Raw genomic sequence first — 23031 nt, forward strand, 5'->3', positions numbered from 1 at the left:
TGGGTTTGGTAGTAGGAAAGGATGACAGGTTGAACATAGATAAAGCTTTGGTAAAGATACCGACCATAAAGGAAAATCAACCCAGATCTTAGGACAATAGTCCCATGTCCTCTGAGAAGAGAGCATGCCAAGGTGTGTGTAATTGGGGCTGAAGCCATGCACTGTGGCATGAGCCGGCACCACATTACTTGAGATTGGAGAGGGCATTTGAGAAATAGAGGTTACCCAATGCCTTTTCTGTCTCCCTATATTAGTTGGTCTGTAGCCCTGGGACTCTGGCCACCGTAGGAGTTATCTAACCAGGAAGGCTTTGAATATATGGATAAACATTTAGACGTAAATGGGATTTTACTTAGAATACCTGCATGAAGCAAAACACAGTGAGTTGATAAGCATCTCACTGAAACTTTGTGGGAGAGACAACCAAGAAATTCACATCAGACAAGCAGAGGAATCTGATTATATGCTACCATTATTATTAAAGATATGTGCAAGACCACTCATACTACTCTTCTTTATTTGTGCTGTTTTAAGTCAAAATATACTTTCGAGGTTCAGTCTAGGTCTTAATGTCTATCTCCCAACCCTGCATTTACTCTATAGCCTTGTATTATTATCTCTGAATTCCCTGACCATAGACATTTTGGGGAACATAACCCCTACATTGGAGGTGATTGCCGATATCACTAAACTTGATAGGATAATCTGTGCTCTTTGTAACCTGTCTCCTGTACTGTTACTGTAAGAACCTTCCAGGCAGGAACACTTGTTTTTGGCTTTATAGTATGTACTTGATTCAGTTCTGTACTGAGTGAATACTCTGTTAGCTTATATTTGAACTAATAGTGCTACTTGCGTAGCGTGTCTGTGCTCCCAAATGTGGGATTATTTTATTTCTATTCATAGAAAGCAGTTATGGGATAAATGAGGGGAATTAAAACCGAACTGTGTTTTTATCCCCCTCCAGGTTGCATCGCAGCGTATTAGCTCGGTGGACCTGTCATGTTGCAGCCTGGAGCATCTGCCTGCCAACCTCTTCTACAGCCAAGACCTCACTCATCTCAACTTAAAACAAAACTTCCTAAGGCAAAATCCCAGTCTACCAACTGCCAGGGGGCTCAGTGAACTGCAGAGGTGAGCATGCAAAAATGGATGATAATTAAAAAGGGGAAGGGGCGTCAGCTTCCAGTTGTTTATTGAATATTCTGACTTAAAAAGCTACAGGGTGTATAACCTTTCTCTTTCAGAGGGCAGGGTAATAGGACTTTATTAGTGAAGACATTATCAGTTCTCATTCTGAATTTTTTTTCAAAGTTCCTGCCTTTGAAGTGAATGATGTATGATATTCATTAACTGGATAGGTTAGTATAAGAACTTTTCTCTTTAAATCACTCATTTCTTAACCTATCTACGGATAGGTCTATGAAAAGTTAATGATGTTTAATGTATTACTTCTGAACTCTAGGGGATTGGTCAGATTAAATTTTTCTTTAAAAATTTACAGAAGGTTTTTTTTTTTCATGGAAAGACATTTTTTTAGAAATTTAAGAACAAAGGTTTAAATCCATTAACACCATCTAGGTCATCTAGGTGATTGATTAGTGTGAGGATTTCAAGAGGCCCACATGAAATGAATAGGGTCTGCTCCTTTGTAACTAGAGAGAAGGGACTTTATTTGCATGTATCCAAAACAGATTTAAGAATTTACCATATTCATTTCCTTTTCCTTTTCTGGAGCAATGATCTATTTTAATTCTGTGGTAAATGAAGCCTTTGATATTTATGTATTTGTTGTAAATATATGAGACTATAACTGAAGGAGAATATAACTTTTAAATAAATAATGAATCATTTATTTGTTTTTAAGTGACCGAAATGATCAGAGATTAAACTATGGTAATTAGCCATCGTGATTGTGTGTTTATGGCTTTAACATCCAGAAAGAATAATACAATGTTTATTAATCAAGTTTGTGCAGATATGTGGGAAAACAGGAAGAGCATTTTGATGGTCTTTTCAGATAATTGTGAATATTCTTTTGATATTATACCACCTCTTACAAGCAATCGTTTCTAGTGTTAGTTCCAATGTGGAATCTCTATTAGTGAACTTTAAAATTCTTTTTACATTAGGATCCATTGATTTTTCTTGCACTTTGAATGGATCTTTGCCCAAGCATCATTCTATTGCATTATGTATTGATCATTTGGAAAATTCTGGTTTGTTGGGTAATACAGATATTCCAAATATTAATGCATTTCATTATGCAGTTTCAAGAAATCACAGCTGTTAATATCACCACTGATCTCATCAGAAAATTCTTCAAGGATTGGAATGTTGTCAAGCTCACTACGAAAACAAGTTTTCCAAAATTTTGGGTTTCTTTTTAGACGCGGCAACCCTTGGTGGTTGACCTCACAGATTGCAAGGACCTTGTCAGCTTACAATCCCTTATTTTTTTATTTTTATTTTTTACGCCTAGAGCACCTGGTCTTCCTAGGTGGTCTCCATCCAGGTACCAGCCAGGCCCGACCCTGCTTAGCTTCCGAGATCAGATGGGATCGGGCTTATTCCAGGTGGCATGGTCGTAGACCAAAATTGTAATTTTCAGTTGAAAGCTTGAAGGCTATCCTTGGTAAGAAATACTGTCAGTGTTTTCCCCGAATTGACCTTCTCCCTTCTTTGTAGAGAAAATGTCTGCCAAATACCCAAGTCTAAATAACGAGTTTGTCAGTTATTCTTTCACGTAAAAGTGGCATTTCATAAACATAGTGACTAATTTGGCTTACAGCTCAAATAATTGTGCAAGTGCTCTTTTTGAGATAACCATCATGCTTTAATATGCAGAGTAAGTGCTTCATAGGCACTTCCTGTTTTATCACCCAAAAATTAGATATGTACTCACAGGTTGAGATGTAATACAAATAATTTTCTTACATCACCAAGGACACTTTAAAGTGAAACTGGCATTACAAATTTTTAAAAATATTTTTGCTGGATTGCCTGGCCGAGAAGAACCGGGGCGTTTGTTGCTGCACTGAGTTAGTGACGGAGGCAGCGAGAACTCCGGCAGGGACACTGTGCCCTCGCACTGCTTATTGTTCCCTGGAGCAGACGATACGTTGAAAGGAAACCACAGCGAAATGCTCGATCCTAGACTTTCATACGCTCTATGAATTGATGATAATATTTTTACTGACTCTACTATAATAAAGTTACTGCGATGTTTTGCCGAAGGGTTACATCGTGATTGGGTCTGTTTTCAAGGTTTGGAATTATTTTGACATACTTATGTGTATTTCAAAGCAGTATAGGCTTCTGCACTTCCATCACAGAACATCAAGAACTTGATATCACGTTATTGAATCCTCGTGTCTTAGAACCGAAAGGGGCATTAGAATTCTTCCAAACTAGTGCTCTCATTTTAGCGATGAGGTAGATAGAGCTGTTACATGCCAAGTCAGGGTAATGGTTACCTTCTGCGAGGCAGTTAAGGGATGGATTAGGGTGTGTTTTGAAGAGGGTTTCAACTATATCCATGATATTTATTTTAAAAAAAAAGAAATTAGTGGCAAATACTACGAAAATGTTAATTTTTGAATTGAATAAGTTGATACTTGGATGATCATTATTATTTGATGTTTTTTTCTGGTAGTTTAGTATATAATAATCCAGAGATTAAAACCTAAACAAAAGTGCTTCTATATTCATAGGGGAATACATGCTCCCAAAGAGCCAGTGTTTGTGGATTAAACAAACACCCAGATGGATGGGTATTCGTGGCTTTGTCTTGACTCTTTCAGTCTCTCAATTGACCCCCCATGTCTGTTGATTATACATCTATAAATACCTGTTCAACCCATCGCCCTTTCCCCTCTGCTCCCCATCCCTCAGCACACGCTCTCTCCACCAGCTGTCAGAGTAAGCACTTTTCAGCTCTCACCCGGCGTATCACAGGAGCTGTGCAGAACTGGTTGTCTTACTGTCAGTTTCCCGCTGCAACTCATTTTCTAGTTTTCTTGCTGACTGTTTTGCACATTTTCTTTGTTTTGTTTTGTTCTGTATTTTTAAAATTTGAAACATTTTCCCCCATCGAGCTAATAGCCTATATAGATAAAAATTGTTAAGCAACAAGACTTCTAATAAGGATAGGTGCCTAGGACTCCAGCCCGTCCTTACACCCAAATCCTGCTCCCTAGGCATTGAATCTTGTTTCCATCATCTTCCAAAATGCTGTGTATATACTACTATTTTAAAAATTTTGATCATTGGACATTATATGTTGACATTACTATGGAAGATGAGGATTTGACTCTTTCACATTCTGTCTCGCCCTCTCCTGCCCCCCAGCACATGCACAAACTGCTGTGCCCCCATCCTCTCAGCATAGGGTATCAGTTTTGGGTTGTGTTGAGGGTTGAGGTTATTTTGAACACAGCTAAGCCACTTCATGCAGTGATGGCATCTCCTTTCTCTTGCTGGTAGGTAGGAGCCTTCTTCACTTTGCATTCTTCTTTCTCTCTGGTGTTCCTAAGCTTTCTTACAGAACTCCACCACTCTTCTGAACACCCTTTTCTGGGACACACTTCCCTCCCGGAGCCAGAGCCAGTGCAGCTCCTTGCTCTGTAGCCCTGCTGCAAGCTGTCATTCTGAGATCACCTTCGCCACCTTCCTGGTACCTCCCTTTTCGTCTCCCTGGTGTTGGCCCCCAACTTTCCTATGTCTGTGACTTCTTTCTTGGTGTACTCTCTCTTTTTAATGGAATCTTTAGGATCTTCCTGAGAAAGGGAATGTGGGAGCAAATTTATTAGCTACCGCATATCTGAAAATATTTTTTCTTTCACACTTGATTGATAATTTGGCTGGCTTCTCAATAGGAAAACATGTTGCCTCAGAATTTCGAAGCCAGTGCACCATTGTTTTTTAGCTTCTGCAGCTGCTATTTTAAAGCATTATTCTATTCTGATTCTTCTCTGTAGATGACCTGTATCATTTTCCTCTTTTTTTTAAAGCAACCTGCAAAAGATTTCAGGATCTTCTTTTTATGATGATTTATTTCTGCCACTATGATGAACACTAAATATGAAAAAAATATGTCTTTCAGTTCTGGAACTTTTTCATTACGTTTTGTCGTTGTTGTTGTTGTTGTTGAATAATTTCCTTCCCCTTGGTCCTCTTTTCTTTAATTTCTATTAGATGAGAGCTCCTTGTTTTTTCCCTAATTTTCCTATCTCTACTTAATTTCTCCTCTCTTTATTTTTCAAGAGCTCTTTCTTGTTTGTTTGTTTTAATTTGTGTGCATTTGAATAGCATTCTTTTTTCCACAGGCACATTTCTTCTCTTTCTGAGAACATTTTATTTCTTCCTTCCTGCCGCTGCCTGCGCTATCTTGATTTTTTTCCTGTTTGTATAGGTGTCTTTTATGTTGGAAATTTGACTTCACTATTTGGTGATCATTTGCTTTCTGTTCCTATTGAATGGTGTGTCACTCAAAAGCAAATTGGGCGCCTTGGACTGTGGACAGGGCTTCTCTGCTAGGGCCGTCAGGGGCGAGCCTTTCGTTGGGGAACTTCCAAAGATGGAATCTGTGGCTCTTTTCCCTAGGGTGTGTTGATTTTACTGGAGAGGAATCCTTCGGTCTTCTGCTTGGGTAGTGCATGCCAAGACTCAGGGAGCTGAGTAGGAAAGAGAGCTAGAACTTCAAGGCTTAATGTGTGGAATTTTATGTGATGCCCTTGTTTGCAGAACAGTGTTTTCTAACTATGCCTGATGTCTTCGAGCCAGGAACTCTCTCGTTCAGTTTCTTCCAGGGAATAAACTATTTCTCCTCCTGGAACTGGGGAGAAGATGTGGAGTCTAACACCTTCTTATATAACCTTTTGAATGTAGACGTATAAACGAAAACAGAAAAGGCACAAATATAAGTGTACAATTTGATAGGTTTACAAAGTGAGTACATCCATTTAACCAGTACTGGTATTGAGAAACAGAATATTACTGCAAAAAAGGTTTCTGTTTTGTTTCAGTTGCTTTAAGCATAGGAAACATAGGCCCAGGGGACTTGGTACATGGGGGCTGAGCGACTGGTGAAGCTGCTGTTGTGTTACCCTTTGGAAAAAACCGTGCTTTAATACCAGTTTCTTTTTCACCACATACTACTATGGGATTTTTGTGCCCTACCCATATTGTCCAAGAAAGATTTTCATGGATAAGTTTTCAAAATAATACATGTTTAAGTATAGGTGTACACATGCACACACACGCACTTAATGCTAGGAATTGAAATTCTGTATTTTAAAAACTCATCTATACTTCAGAAAACGTTATATAGTTTTTTAGGTTCATACAGTTAGTAGGTAGTTTTGAGAATATGCTGTTTATATAATTGTTTATTTGTATGTTTAAGGAATTTGTACTAATCTGTAGTGTATTTTTCACAGAGAACCTGTTAGGTCCCAAAGGATAATTTATTTTTATGTTTTTACCCAAGTCTCAGAGAATGAGTATGTAGATTACAGTGTTAAGGCAAGTATCTGGGAAGAAATTTTTTTAAGTACAATGCACTTGTAACAGGTGAGAGTTCTGAAACTTTTTCTCTTAACCACATATTTCCTTAATTTTTCTTCCTATTGCAAATTTTTGCTTTAAACAAATGAGCTATTTTCATAGAGCATTTAAATTGATATTTGCCGCAGCATTCTAAATCTGGAACGATGGCATGCTGGTATACACACTCAGGTCAGCAATTTTAGAGGAAAACATTGTTCTTGGAACTACCACTGTTTTTCCTTTATTGGCACTGGAACGCTTCAGGTTAATTTTCAAGATATAGAGGAGAGACAAAATCAGTAATTTTTTGATAGTTTTAATGGGTTCTTTCCTGATTATGTACATAACTAATAATTACAATGCATTATTTACCTTGATTTTATTAGTACTTCATTTATATTAACTATATCTCCCTTTAGATGACTCAGATAGTATTAGTACTAAGATTGTTATTATTTGCAATGGAAAATTGTTTTTAATAAAACTTTCTTTGTAAAGTCAATGAAGATGACAACTTTTAGCTGGTTTAAATTCAAGGAATATTATTTTCCTTCCCACGTCTTAATTTTATTGTTTTAATACTGTATCAAAGCAGTGTGAACTTATTTATACAAAATTATGCTGGTGATTAAATATTTTGCTCTTCTGACAAATTTAGCTCTTTTAAATTGATCATTTATTAAAATTTCATAGGTAGTAATATTGTAAGACATCATAAATAAGAGTTCTGTGCTATCTAATACAGTGCTTACAAAGGACAATGTAGAGAACAAACTCAAAAGCAGTATTTAATAGAAATAATTTGTATGTACATGTTCCTGGTAGCTTCGTTCATGGTATTTAGAAGGTTTGTTGAACTTAAATGTCTTCATTTTAGATTGTTTTAACTTACTAATCACTTTTACCTACCACTTTTAGAGGTTTCTCTATATTTTAATAGATATTTGACAAATTGGTAGTAATTAAAATACACACACTTAAATTGCTTAATTGTATGCATTAGAAATTACGTGAGTTATAAATAATTGCTATCAAAAGCTGGTTATGTTTCAGTCGTTCAGTTGGGTTTGATGGCTGGTGGTTTCCACTTTCATTCATTACTGTGGGGAGTGAATCTGCTTTCCAGCTCTTGCTATTTACTGGTGAACTAGTATCAAAAAGCTAGAGGGTCCCAGCAGGTTCTAGGAATGGAGTTGCTTTTTTGGTGAGAGGATTTCTAACTTTAATTTCAGTGGAAGTTGATATTTCAGATTACTTGGTAAATCAAGTGTCTGTGTGTCTGTAGAATTTTAATGTGTTTTTTATCATACGTAATTCTGAAACAGGCCAAAAAAAAAAAAAAAAGTAGATGTACCATCATGAACTTTTTTTTTTTAACATTCTCCTTTGGATACTGAATTTTGTTGTTTTTGTTTTGTTGCCATTGTCTCTTCTCAGTTTCACAATATTTTGTGCAGTAAGAAGTTAAGAGAGCCTGTTTTTATAAAGATACTTAGGAATGGCAGTATTGCCTTAACTTTTAAACATTTGCGGTTACATTTAATTTCTGCCTGTGTGACTTCCAGTGTGGATACCATAAGGAAAGAGTTGAGTTCAGTTTGTCACCTTTATTACTTAAATGTTTTCCATATTCATCTCGTTTGCTCTGCGTTGCTTTGAATTCCCAGAGGGCAGGAGTCAGTTCTGCTACAGAGGGAGGACCTGTTGCAGGGTCTTGGCAAATGAATGCATATGTGAGTGAATGGTGGTGAGAATTCTTTTTCATCTGTGTATTAAATATACCCCACTTCTTTGCAAAAGGTATCTGTAGCAATTTGTAAAAGGAAGTGAGACTGGGTCATTTATCATTATTATTTCTCTTTGGTCGAAGGTAAGACGAGAAGACAACCTGTATAATGAGATGATTGAGAAAACATTACATAGAAGAAAATTTGTAAGAAAGGAGACATTAGCTTTAAAATGGACAGTTATGATATTGGACCTTCTTAAAAAGAAAAAAAAATCTGTGCATCTGTTGGCCATTCTCTGAGCATCCCTCACATTCACCTTGCAAGGAATGTGCCACTTCTAACTTCTCATCGCCAAACCCAGGCTCCACCTGGTGAATCCCGCCCACCCTTCAAAGCATATTTGTAATGACTTTTGTTTCTTGAAACTTTTGGTCTTTCAATTCCTTGTGACCTTTTCCTGTTCTGAATTGTTAGCTCTCTTTGTGCTTAATGCACCTATCAGTTTTATCTTTTATAGCAAACATTTGAAAACTTCTAAAATCGCCATCTATATAAGAGTAGAGATGAGAGATGTGGTTTCCCTATCTTTTTTTTTTTTTGTATCTTCCAATATTTAGCTAGGGGTGTGTGTGTGTGTGTGTGTGTGTGTGTGTGTGTGTGTGTGTGTGTGTGTGTGTATATATCCCTTAATAAATATTTGTTGAATTGGTGGTTTTCTTGTTTTCCCACCACCAGTGGTAATCAAAAGAATGTGAACTTGAAAGTTTCAGAAGAGAGCATCTGAAAATGCTTTCAACTGTGGAACCACTCTGTATATTTAGTGCTCAAGGTGACTATTTTAAGGGGATGGTAGTCATTTAGAATGATTGATTGTTGATCTATCTATCACATTATAGTTTATGGCACCTAGGGATCAATTTCAAAGAATTTAGGAGTAAGTGCATGATTGTGCCTTATTAGGCTATGAAATGAGTATAATGTAATGTAAAATAGGGTAAAAATTACCTTTGGGTCAAGGAGAGTGAATAAAGACTTGGAGGAAAGAAATGGTTTGACGTCTGATTAGGTGTGAAATTTGTTTTAGCTGAAAAGAATCAGAGAGATGGGGGGGCGTGGATTTTTCAAATGGGAGAGCAATGGGAGAGAAAGAATGAAGTCGAGTTTGGTGTACAAGTATGTGGGTGCAATAGAATGAAAGTTATGAAAAAATGAGCATTGAGAAACTCATAATTATGCCTGACATTTATTAAGTACCTTTTTTCTTAGAAAGCTTGATTTTCTGCGTTTTTAATCCCCATGGAGTGGAAAGCAAATGACCTTATTTCCTACTCTGTTCCTTCTGGGATCTGGCATTGCAGAGCTGCAAGGTTACTCATGTTAATTACTTATCCTTACCAAAAGTTCACATTTCCAGGTTTTTGTAGAAAGAGATCTTAATTTTTGTTTTTATCAGTAATTTTTGAAAACTCAGTTTAAATGGAAGTAGTGATGATTCATTAACATAGTGGAATCAAGAGTAGCATGCTGAAATATTTTGCAGTTAGTTCCTTTGCTAGACTTAAACTGTAGTACTTAGAACAATTTCAGCTTCTTTGAAGATGCTCTGCCCTAAAAAAAAAAAAACCTACTTGTCACCAGCAAATAAGAGCTGCCAACTGCGGAAGAACACGTACAGCTGTTGTGTTAAAGAAGAAAGGGCACAAGTCTGCTGGGGGATAGAGGTGACCTTGGGGAGGAATGGCCGCTGGTAGGGCTTGCCAGATGTTTAAGGAACGGCACAGACTACATGGACGCCCTTCTCTCAGTTAACTCTTCCCTGCACTGCAAGTTCCTTTGTGTACAACTTTGCTTTGAAGTGGAATTTTGATCCTCTTGGGAAGCTTTCCAGTTCACGAAATTTCCATTTTCCTTCCCTAAGCATTCCATCTGAGGAAAGCCATCACTTGGTGCTTGGGGCACTGAGGTCGTGCCCTTGGTCCTCTCCTTGGCGTTGGCTCCTAATCTCATTTCTGGCAGTAATAGCCTGATTTCTTCTTCCCTCATACAGCGCAGTTAGAAGAGGGAGCTTGAAAAGAAACAAAAGATTTATTTATCAGCCAGACTGTATGAAATTACAGTTTGCCCATTGACTTCTTGGGATCCTTTAAGCTGTTCTTTAACTTTGTCCCCCACTTAAATAAAAAGTGGGGAAGGATCTTCAGAAGCCTTGGCCTGATCCAGTGAGGCTGCTGCATTCTGGCCAGTCCCATTCTTCTGTTTGTTTTAGTTGAGCTCTTTGCAGTACTCTCTCTAAGCTTTAACTTAACTGCAAGAGTTGAATGTTAAACATGGTATTTGTAGATATTTGTTATTCTGAGTGGTAACCAACTTTTCACTCTGTGTAGCTCTTAGGGGACAACGATAAGCATGCAATAAGAGGGCAAACAGATGCTTCTTCTGTGGTTGTTGATGGTGAAGTGTCATCTTAATTTGAACTTGGGAACATGATTTACATCATTACTGATGACCTCTGAGATAACTCTTTGGTTGCCAGTTCTTTCTCCCTTTCTCCTCTGCCCCAGGTTAAACAGACCCACCCAACTCTGGAGTGCCTTCTGAAAATTCACATGGGTGCCTTTTGAAAATTAAACACCCATGGGTGTTTCTGATTTTCCTAAGAGTTCCTATAATTTTGATGTCACTCACTGTGCTGTCCATAGTAATAGAGCTTTGACCATGCTTGTCATTTCCCATGGGTGGGTTAGGATGATGATGCTTCAGCTGGCAGGATATTTGACTGACCTCTCTAAAGTAGGACACACCCATCCCTCCATGGTGATGTCTTTGGGACAGATAATTAACAAGAGAACATTAGAGAAAGTCTGACTTTCCAAATAGTTGTTCTGAACTACATTTTAAAACTTTCTATCAGAATGCATGCTTTCACCCCACAGAGAGATGTGTGTAGGAGCACAAGGGAAGAGGTGTTATCTAATTCATGTCATACACAAGTTCATGGATTCTAGGAAAGATTAGTTCACTCCCCTATTCAAAATTTTTTTGTAGGTAAATAGCAGTGTCTCCATCTGGAATTAGAGGTGCTCTGTGATTAGTTTTTACTTTTTCCCAAGTACACCCTGGAGTTTTTGCCCACCAAATCTTGTGTTTCTGACAATATGATTCATGAAATGCTTGCATCATAATCACCTGGGTGTTTAGGAAACAGAGATACCTGGTTTTCAGCCTAGACCCGCTGAATCAGAACCTCTGGTGAAGGGGCTCGGGGATCTGCATTTTAACAGTGCATGCCCAAGTTAGAGAAACAGGCCACCCTATCCTCTTTGAATGTTCTCCCTTCCAGCTGCCATCTGCCTAATGAATATTGAACTCTGTTCAGACCCCTTAGATAAAAGTGAGTTTTCTCTTCTGTAAGCATTCGTGATATTTTTGTTTTCCAGTAAGTTTTCATCATCTGCTTTATATTATAGCAGCTTTGCTCCCAAACTGTTGCAAGTTCTTGAAGGTTGAGAACCATGCCTAATTCACTTTTGTGTGCTTCACACACCTTTGTGCATAACAAGAACTCAGAAAATGTTTGGTAAATGAATGGTTCAGTCCTAGGGTCAGACCTTTTTTATACCAAGTAAACTTTCAGGTGTTGGATTTTTTTCTGTTTATCTACCAGATGTGCCTGGTCTGTTTGTGATGAGAGCTTAATCTACTTATGTCTAAGCACGTTTTCATGACATAATTTTCTCTCTGGCTTTAGCTTATGTTCACTTTCTCCTTTGATAATCTAATATCCTTGATAGAGATGTTATCTGGTTTTCATTTTTATGTATTCTTGTATGACTCACTGGGATTTTATCCAAGTATACTATGTGGATCTTCTTTGCTTTGAAAAGAGGAGTGGAAATAGCGATCTGTCCTCCTTCTACAGAAATCTTCTTTTTACATTTTGGTTATTTGTGCTACTAGTGTGATGGTTAATATTAAACATCTATTGAATAGTATTATAATTAAATTGGCTAACTATGGCAGATCCGTTGGTGAGAAAATGAAAATAGTGTAGTCATGGATAAATTAAGCACAGAATTCATTTCATAAGAAATATATTTAACTGTAACATGATAACATATTTTTTGTTTGTCTTTTTGATCGTTATATTGCCAATTTATAAAAGGATCAGAAAATGACAGATTTATGCTGCTTATGACTCACTGTTTTCATGAACCAGTGTATGGCTACTGCAGAGCTAGTGACTGCTATTTCCACATGATTACTGGCTTACGATTTGGAGTTTCTTTCTATATAATGTACTCGCTTGATTCACGGCAGCCTGCGCCTGCACACCGCTCTCTCCTCTTGTATTGACTGTTGTTTCCATAGGATTAATTTAGCCTAGGGGTCTGGCACAAAGCAAATAACAGTCGCCTCCTATTCAAATTATTTTAAAAGAGAGATTAAAATAAAACTTTCTCTCTTAGAGGATACTTTGAGTTGCATCCACAGCAATATGTCCATTGTGATTGTTGCCAATACTGAGTGTTTACTATTTTCTTTATTAGTTTGGAAAAATTTTATCTATTAGTTGTAGCTTTGGTATGCTTATTCTGCTTTTCAACATCTGCATCAATTCTTAAGAATATTTTGCTCAAATCCATTTGTGGCTGTAAATTTTCATTTTTATCCAAGTAAAATATGCATGTGTTTATTTTTATTTTCTAGTCATCTGAGAAGGTGATATGCTTATTTTGCTTGCATGGAGTCATTTATGGTGATTAGGATTAAGATGGGATGGTTTCTGTTTGTTTTGGCTCAAGTGTTGAGAAGCTGGTCATGTGCCACATTAGCATTTATGCAGGCTGAAACTCCCAGAAGACCTAGCAGGTGCTCACTGGGAAGGAGGCTGGTGGACTGCTCTGGCCTGGGAACAGAATGGCGTCCGTAAGTTCATGTGGATTCATTTCAGAAGTCATAAAGGGACAACTGGAAAAAACACTGCTTCAAGAAACAGAGAAGTCACCTAAGAGAGTTCATTTCCAGGGCAGCACAGTGTGTGGGTGGGGCGGGCGATGTGAGAGCTGAAAGGAGTTGAGTCATGCCTTCTGCGGCGTAGGTGTCCCAGCAGCTCTGAAGCAGGCCCGGGCATCCACATCTTTCTCGTGTTGCCACACCACAGACAAAGTCCAAGAGGAATATGGGGCAAAAGGTGTTCTTTCTTCTGTATCCGGGGAGCCTTCTAAGTCTTTCACAAATTGTTCTCTCATGCAACTACTGTAGCACATGCAGTTTGCCCTATGTCATACCTGGAATGGGGCAAAATTATTAAAACTTGGCTATAGGATGAAGTTCACAAACCAGTAAAGTTCTACACTAAAGGAATCAGAATTTGAGGAGTGTGTGGAAGATAAATCAGACAAGTTACTGACTGATGTCTTTTTCATTCATTGACTTAAATAAGGGTTCTTGAGAGTAAGTGCATTCAATACACATTTTTAAAAAGTACTTTGATACCTGTCCTAAGATTTGTCCTTCTAAAGACAAAAAAGTTACTGTCAAACTGATCATTTTATGAAAGCATTTTGCCAGCTCAAAACCATAAGGTGCACTCCTAGGAAGAACAAAAACTCAGGCACTTGATTATTTATAAATTCTCCTGGAAAAAAAAAAAAGGAGAGTAAATGTAACTTGTTTTTACCCAAGCTTTTATTTTTTTCTATTTTATTTAAATAGCACCAACCTTTCTTTTTATTCTCTCTTCCCCTAGTGTACAAAATGTATTTAAATTGAATGGATTGGGGCGGGGGAATGATTTATTTAACAAATGGTATTGGCATAATTAGCTACCAGAAAAAAATAGACCTCTTACTCCACATTATATGTAAAAATAAATGTCAGGTGAAATAAAGATCGAAATGTAAAAAGTAAAATGAGTAAATATTAGAAGGAAATACAGAAGAACATTTGCACCACTTGAGGGTGGAATAAGATGACTTTCTCAAGCAAGGTGAAACGCATAGATTCCATAAAGGAAAAGACTGCCAAATTTAAGCAAATAAAAATTAGTGTGTGGCAAAAAATAGCATTAACAGAATAGGAAAAATGAAACAGTAAGCTTGGAGTGCCATGTGACAACATGCAGCATATGGCACTGTGTGACACATAGTTTTTAAGGAGTTCCTACAAACTGGTTAAAAAGATGAGAAGTAAACCAGTAAAAAAAATGAGCAAAGTTTATGAATGTGTATTTCAAAGAAGATGAACTTCAGAAAAAGATAAACTTCACTGATAAATATAAATTGAAATTACCTGATACCTGCCGCCTTTCGCCCGTCAGATTAGCAGCACTGGGGAGGATGCCAACGTAAATCCAGTGAGGGTATCGTGGAGGGAAGCCCTCTCCTACGTGGCTGATTGGAAGCATGGATTTCTACAACTTTTGGTATTTTATAGCATGTATTAAAATTTAAATTGTATATACTCTTGGACCATCAGTTATACTTTTAGAAATACAACTTCACAGATTTACAGATTATTGACGATAATACTGTGTATATCCTATGAATTATATGACACCTCCAAGCAGGGTTTGGGACAGCACTCCATAAGCACACACATATTTCTAAAGAGAACAAATGATTATTCATATTAGTTTTGGTCGGCTTTTGCTGCTAACATGAGTAGCAGCAAAAATATTTGAATTTGCCGAGACTGTTGGATTTCAGAACTGTGGGTAAGGCATTGGGCACCCCTAATATTGCAAAATAAAAAATCATTGCCCCACAAATGGACATGCTGAATCATTTCTAACAGCATAAAAATTGGGAGTAGCCCTATTGTCAGTCAGGGAGGGACAGAATAAACTGTGGTATGTGTCTGTTCTGCACATTATGCAGCTGTCGGAAGAGTGAGTCGGGTTTTCATGTACTGACTCAGAAAGATGGTTTGTTTGTATTAGATGAGAAAACAAGTTGTAGACATATGTGTGGCGTCATCCCACTCAAAAAAATAGTCCAGGAGGCCATTTATGCATGTGCATGTCTTACCAGGAGGAAAAGCTTTGGAAGCATGTCCACCACACTCTTCACTCTGGTTATCTCAGGAGAGTGGTATTTGGAAGGTGGAGAGACTTAACATTATTCAGTGTGCCTCTATCATTGGACTTGTACGAATGAGCGTGTGTGATTTTGGTAAATAAATAAAAGCAGTCTTTCTCTGAAAAGTTGATATAATGAGTATGACAGAGCACTGACAGCCTGGCCACAGTCCACTAAGGTGCAGCCACTCGGAGCCATTATTAGGGAGCCTGGTTTTCATAATTAGTGGAAAACAGGGGACTAAGCCCAGAGCTAGGCTTACAACTTCAGCAGGTCCTTTATTACTTAATATTTAAACCTGATAATTTCCAAAGTGTATTAACATGTACCCCCACAGGGAAGAAAATATGGACTCTTAATATGAAACAGAAATCCAGTCACCCAGGGCATCTTTTTTAATTGACCCACTTGTAGCGAATGATAACTCCAGAAAATAAGATTAACTCACTTAATAAAACAAACATGGTTTCCTCTTTATGAGTATAATGTGTGACACTCATTTTAAGCACATTTGGAATACGTTTTAAAATAGAACTACTTCCACCATACTATTATTTTACAGTCAAAATTTTCCAGTATATCTTTAGTTCCTGGAATAAAAATTACTTAAGATTTAAATAGTTCCAAGTTAATTAGTATTGTGTCTCCAAATAGTCGTCATGCTATTTATTTGGTTCTGTACACTAGATCTATGCAGGTACAAATAGCCAATCCCTTTAGCTCATATGCAGAAAGAATTTTCTCCATAAATTTTTGAGAGTGGGTAGGTTGAGTGGATAAATGCTGACAAAGGAGAAAAGACTAAGCATTTTTATGATCCTAATGAAATGAGCCCGGGGTAGGGAGGTAAATGAGAATTGGCGGCCTTTATTTCTCCTAAGTTTGATATCTTTTCTGCCCTTGGAAAACATGGCTCCCCTTCATTTTCTAAGGAGCACTTGTTCGCAAGTAGTTTTTGTGGAAGCCAGAATAAAATAACCTTGTAAAACTGTGGTTGATCTGTTTTAAAAACCTATGTATCTACCCAATACAGGTGAGGAAACTGGATCCATGAATGTGATGCATTTTAACCTTCCGACTTCAATTTAAGAAACTAAGCATTCTTCCCTATTTATGCATGCACATGTTTTACCAGGAGGAAACGCTTTGGAAGCATGTACACCACTCCCTATTAAGTGGTTTGCTTGAGGGAGTAGTTTTGGAATATTTATACCTGGATGTTTAGTAACTGAGGGAAAAAATGCATTTTAAAGCTAAGTGTAGACTATAAAATACAGTAGCATGGCATACTGCTGTCAAGACTAAAAGGGAAGCTAGACAAGTGCAGGAACGAAACTGATGATTGCTCTGTTCCCTCAGCAGCAGTTTTAAAGTGTGTGCTGTTTCTCCTTTGCTGTTAATTAGCTATGGCTGTGAAGGTGGAGAAAGGGAAGGCATATATAGATCAAACCCTTGGTTTGAATGCACACATACACAATGCTCAAAATATTCATTGTCCCCCATTGCCAATAATGCCACCCTCTGTAGGGGGAAATTAGGGTGAAAAAGGAGTGCTTTCCAGACTCTATTCTGAGGCCATTCTTTGACCTGTGACTTAGAATTATTAGTAGTTGATGCCATGTATATTAAACTCTTCAAGAAGGTGTAATAAAAGAGCAGGAGAGGTGAGTGGTACTGATGCTGGAAAGCAGAAGATGCAAGTTGTGTGTGACAGTCACACAATTTTCTGAGCCTGCTTTTTAATTTTAATTTTTTTTTATCTGCGATCTTGGGAATTGAAAGAAAATGACTTTAAAGGCCCCTTCTATTCTCACATTTGATAACCCTCAGAAACAAGATATATCCACGTTAACTTTCGTTAGCCTTGGTATTGTGTGTGCGTATACAGATATAACATGTTTTTTAAGAAACAAACCACAGTTTCTTGCCCTTGTAGTTTCTAAAATATCAAAAAGATTCATCTCTTGTTATTGCTAAACTGACCACAGTAGTTACTACAATTATCATTAGAACAATTTTCATTAATCTTAAATTTTGTGATCCTCCGATTCTTCTCTTCTTACCTTCATTTTAAGGATTTAATTTGAAATTTTAAGAATTTAAAATTATTTACAATATTTCATCAAATATGTATTTTTCCAAAGCTGTCCGGTTTTATTTTAGAATTTGAGTCTGTGCACATTTGACAATTTACCTGGCTCACTTGTTAGCATGGAAAAGCTAAAAAAGTCTTTTAATTTTAGAAGACTTAGCTATTTCTGGTTTCTTCCTCCATGAGAATGTTGTCACCTTGCTCTCTCCTCTGCATTCCCTTTGAAGGTAAGGTAAGGAGAGGAAAGGTCATCCACTCCTCATTTTGATATCTATCTCTCCCAACCTAAACACCGCCTCCAGGTATCTGTTCCAGAGGGAAATAGATTCTAGGTAGACCTTCACTCTTATCGTTCTCTGAAAGGAATTTTGAATTGGCAAATGCCTGTAATCTGACTGCTTTCTATATCTATTAAGAAAAAATGGGACTCTAAGAAGGCTAAGGGTTAGAGTTTCCAAAACAGATGCGTTTTAATGTGTTCTGATCAAGAACTTGAGTTCTCAGAAACAATCCAGGCTTTGTTTGCTAAACAAGTCTGCTGAACACTGTGTTCTTTTTCTGAGAAGAGTTTGTGGGATGGGCTGCACAGGGAGGAATATGAGGGAGGGTGGAGAATGTGGCAAGGAGGAGTGAGAGAAATTTAAGATACTTATAGATCAGAATCAGCCCTTAAAATTTACTGGCCTAGGCAAGAGTATAAATGGAGGCCTCAGCACGCGTATCTAAATATTCAAGTTATAATCAAGCTAACAAATTGTTAAATAAAATACAATCAAGAGAAAATAACCAAATTGAATAACATACATATTTATAGGAACTCTACATGCATCATAAGATTTAGAGACCCTACATGCAAGAGAAGTTCAGAGATGGAAGAAGGAAATGGGTCTGTATTGACATTCTGAGCTAGGGCTCAGGTGAAGTGCCTTGAGGGCTTCAACAGGTCATTGCAGGATGATAAGAGCAGGTGCTTATTAGTAAATAGAGTTTGTCCTTCCCTGTAGATGGTCAAAGAGGTTATCTCTGATAGTCTCTTATTATGGATAAGGCTCCTAATTCAAGTTCTTCCAAATAGTTAAGGGAGTGGCAGAACAATCAACATACCACAGAGGCACATCTTGGGGTGACTCATTCTGAACCCCTATACCTACAAAGCATAGAATCCAATTTAAAATCCTCAAGTCCCTTAGGTTTCTAGCCTGTGTCAGCATGGGGAGAGCTGGCCCAGTGGCCCAAATCTCTTCTCATTCCATCTATAGCTCCCTCCTTTACCCTGCAGAGGTATGGACAACCAGCAGACTTTCCAGCTCTGTCCACCCCTAGAGTCTATTACAGGAGGAAGAGCCCAGGGCAGAGGCCCACACAAGCCCTTAGAGCAGATTTGATGTCATTTGGGTAAGGAATTTCAGGGTCCTGCTTACTGTTCATGTGGAGAGAGTGCTTCTCCAATGGAAATATAATGGGAGTCACATAAGTAATTTAAAATTTTCTGGTAGCCACATTAGAAAAAGTTAGAATAAACAGGTGAAGTTGATTTTAATAATATATCTTATTTAAGTCAATATATCAAAATGATCAGTTCTAAAAAAATTAACGAGTTTATATTCTTTTTGTACTAAGTCTTCAAAATCTAGTGCGTATTTTATACTTAGAGAACATCTCATTTAGGATTAGCCCCGGTGCTGGTGGTATCCTACTGGACAGAGCAGATTTGGGACCTCAGACCCCTTGTTCTATAGAGATTTCTTAGCCCCTGGGACTGAGGACAGCTCTCTTCACCATAGGGTCTTGTAGTGCTTTTGTCTTTGAACTGATGCAAAGAACAATTTGCACTTTATATTTAGAGCTGGTAGCCATTTTTAAATACAGAAGATGCATACATAAAACTGATGGAGGATACTTGTTAAGAGTTTGCCTTTTTTTCCTCTTCCATGTAAGTGTGTCAGCTATCTTTTACCCATTCAATTCGTTACCGCTTTCCTTTATCCTTTGGAGTGGTATGGTCCTAGTAAATGTGTTTGCACAGATGGGTATCCTACCCCCGCCCCCATTGTTGACAGATACTTTTACAAAAACCAGTGCTTCCATTTTCCATCTTGAGTAATTACTGAAATTGTAGTCCTTCTATCCTCTACTTTCTGAAGTCTTTGTATTTCTAGACCTACGAAATGTCCAAACTTGTAGAGAATTTTTATGAGCGTATCTGAGCCAAACTGATGACAGTGCCAGGAAGCAAAGACCTCAGATGCTCTGGAGAATGACAGTTTGTAGTTTTTTTATGCATGTGGAATTAAGGAGGGAATGTAAGGAAGATGATTTGAAGGTGGGAGAAAGCAGGGGGAAGGATCGAATGAATTACTGGACAGTTAATGAGATTATGAGCTCTTTGAGGGTAGTTTCACTTCCTGAGGGGTCTAAAAAGGAAGCATTTCAAGGGTGTGTTAACCTAGACGCACAAAAACAATAAATGGGGCTTGCTAACTGCAAAGATGAACATATTACTAAAGAAATTACAGGCCTGGGATGTGCCTACCCACCATGACCTACCCAGTTAGGAATTTATGATCAGATCACCCAGTGAGGTTACTTTTGGTTAAATTTATTATATCGCTCCCTGTTCATCTATATACTCTATTGGGTTGGATAATGTCTAGTAGATCTTTCCTTTTTGAGGAATATTTTTTTAAGTTCAATTTAACTGCATGCATATTTTAAAACTGGTCAATTCTACCAAATGAGGAAACATACAAGAAAGAAGAATACTGTTTTTGTTTGGACTAGAACAGCAGTTTTATCTATTTCAGGATAGAGTTGCCAGATTTGGAGGGAGAAAAAAAGCACCCAGTTAAACTTGAATTTCAAAAAAAGAATGATTTTTCTTTTTTTTTCTTTCTTTTTTTTTTTTAGTATAAATATGTCCTATGTAATATTTGGAACATTACTTATGCTGAAAAATTATATTTTGTTTATCTGAAATTCAAGTTTAACTGGATGTCCTATATTTTATCTGGCAACCCTATTTCAAGACTCCTTTACCCTCCTAAAAACTAAGGACCCTGAGCAGCTTTTATTTAAGTAGTAAATCTGTTGATAGTGACCATATTAGAAATTTAAATTGAGACGAGTTAATATATATTAATTCATTTAGAAAAATAATAAACCTATTCTTGTTAACATACATGTTTTTTATGAAAAATAATTTTCCTAAAACAAAAAAAAATAGGGAGAAGCAAGTCATTGTTTTATATTTTTATAAATCTTTTAACACCTGGCTTATTAGAAGATAATAGGATTTCCACGTCTCTTCCTGTGTCCAGTCAGGTGTGCTATCACAAAGACATACACCATCTAGAAATCTCCACTGGACCTGGGGGAGGCAATGAGAGCGACAAAAGGCAAATGGCATCTTAGATATCGTGGTATTAGTATGAAAATAATTTTAGCCTTGGGAATCTCTCGAGAGGTCTCAGGGATCTCTTCTAGGGTTCCCCAACAATACCTTGAGAACCCTTCAACTAGAAATACTAGACCGTGTAATTCTAGCTTGTGTCGTGTAGATCATAGATAATCAGAATAGAGGATAAGCATTCTTTGTTTTAAGAAGGCATAATGGATCAAATTGTAAATATAAAAACAAATTTTAAAAATTATTACTTAGGTTTAGCAGTGATTCTTTTAAAATTTAATATACTACTGGGTCTGTCCTCTGCCATCCAAGTAAATAGTTTTTATTAAGAAAAAATCAAGATAAAACTTTCAACCTGCAAGTAGGTACCTTGTCAGCTTTCTGTTTAGAATGAAGTTTATGTAGCTACTATTTAGAACAAAGCTTACCACTTTTTATTATAGAATTCAACAGATAGGTTACATGACAGTTTCTTTAAAATGCTGATTGGTTTGAATTGGATTTATTTTTAAGATGTGTGTCTGTTCTAGACATAGTGTATAATACTGCCTCGTACGTAAACTTGGGCAGTTTTAAAAATAATTAGTTTAATGCAATAGCTCGTCCTATTCTCATCTCAAATAGAAAAGGTGTAGAAGTTTGCAGTGGACCAAATATAGGACAGCACAGAGAAGTAAAATTTACAGGATGACTTCTTTAATTACTTGGAAAAATGAGAAAATGAAAGAACCATTAACAAAAATAGAACAGGAGAAAAACTGGTCTAGGATAAAGATGGTAAATTCAGTTTTGGACTGGAAGTATGGGATAGCTCAGGAGGGAAGAGATGGTGGGTGACGGGTTAGAGAGAGTTGTTCACAGAGCAATGACATGGTTTCCAAGGAAGACAGTGTAGGGAGAGGAAAGAAGCTGACAAAGAGCAGATCTGTGAGGGATACTTAACTGTGGGATGGGGAGGAGGAGATGAAGAAGGAAAAAGGAGGAAACATAAGGAGACAAGATGTGCAGAGCGCTAGGACGAGGCTGGGTGCGGAAAGCGTCATTAAAGTGAAGTGAGAGGGCCTTTCTGAGGGTGTGTGGTTAGCAGGATCGCATTGCATTGAGATTGAGGAATGATCATTGGTTCTTAAATTTGGAACTACAAAACTTGGCTACCTCAGATAGAGAGTGTGTAGTTTTACTATTACTATTACTATTACTATTACTATTACTATTACTATTACTATTACTTTTGGTTTGGATCTGAGAACAGTGAAGCAGAAAAGTTTCGTGCTTGTCCGGGGTAACCCAGAAATTCAGAAGAGCTCGATCTGCCTGTCCTTTTCCTACTCCTTCACTGTCATTTACACGTGTATGAATTAAACTGGCTGAGGTAAAGCTAAGAAACTTATTCCAGCAGAAGTCACCTCGTCAAATATTCAACCTTATGTTAAAGTGACAAGTTTGTTTTTTAAATAAAATGTTTATATTTTAGGGAAAACACTGGCTGTCAAGTCTGAAGATGTGCATTCCAGCTCTGCTACTTGCTCACCCTCTGAGGGCTCTATTTCCTTCTCAGCCGAAATAGGGTTGGGCTGGACTATCTCTTAAGGCAATGCAAAATTATGTGAAGCTCTGCATCTATGATATCATCTTTTCTTTCCTTTGTTTTGTTTTGTTTTAATAGGTTCACCAAGTTGAAGAGTCTTAACCTTTCCAATAATAATTTAGGGGACTTCCCATTAGCAGTCTGCAATATTCCAACCCTGACGGAGCTGAACGTGTCCTGCAACGCCCTGCGAGCCGTCCCGCCAGCCGTCGGAGTTATGCACAAGTGCGTACTTTGCCTCTACTGCCAAGGGTCCCCGAGAAACCCCTGGGGAGCTGCGTGAACTCGTGGCACATGAGACTGGTTAACTTGTTATGTTGGTCATGTCATTCTTGGCCCCAAATCAAGGCGATTGTGTAGAGTTCATTTGTTAGCTTTTATACTCCTTAAAATGTTGTAGAAAATCATAATATCCTTGTTTAGAATTGAAGATCATCCCTATAGATGAGCGCGTCTAAACATGGGAGGAGGGGTTACTTTCTCATTTTCTAAGTTATGTTGAATTCTAAGATTTAAAAGTTAATTTTTTTAAATAACATTGAAAGGTGGGTATTGGGGCTGATTTCTTCTGTGGCATTCACAACAGT

The 23031-nt window shown here is 37.5% G+C and overlaps 1 protein-coding gene and 1 pseudogene across 1 annotated transcript in view; one reads left to right on the forward strand and one right to left on the reverse strand.

Moving 5' to 3' along the window:
• The window catches only part of PHLPP1 (PH domain and leucine rich repeat protein phosphatase 1), a 157740-nt gene that overhangs the window by 92579 nt on the left and 42130 nt on the right, over nt 1-23031 (forward strand). Inside the window, exons 4-5 of the mRNA XM_036229070.1 lie at nt 968-1134; nt 22523-22669. Of these exons, the coding sequence (XP_036084963.1) occupies nt 968-1134; nt 22523-22669 (314 nt within the window). The remainder of the gene's footprint in view (nt 1-967; nt 1135-22522; nt 22670-23031) is intronic.
• LOC118610457 lies at nt 2476-2593 on the reverse strand (annotated as a pseudogene).

This window comes from Rousettus aegyptiacus, unplaced genomic scaffold (genome assembly GCF_014176215.1).
Source record: "Rousettus aegyptiacus isolate mRouAeg1 unplaced genomic scaffold, mRouAeg1.p scaffold_m13_p_12, whole genome shotgun sequence".
Taxonomy (NCBI): Eukaryota; Metazoa; Chordata; class Mammalia; order Chiroptera; family Pteropodidae; genus Rousettus; species Rousettus aegyptiacus.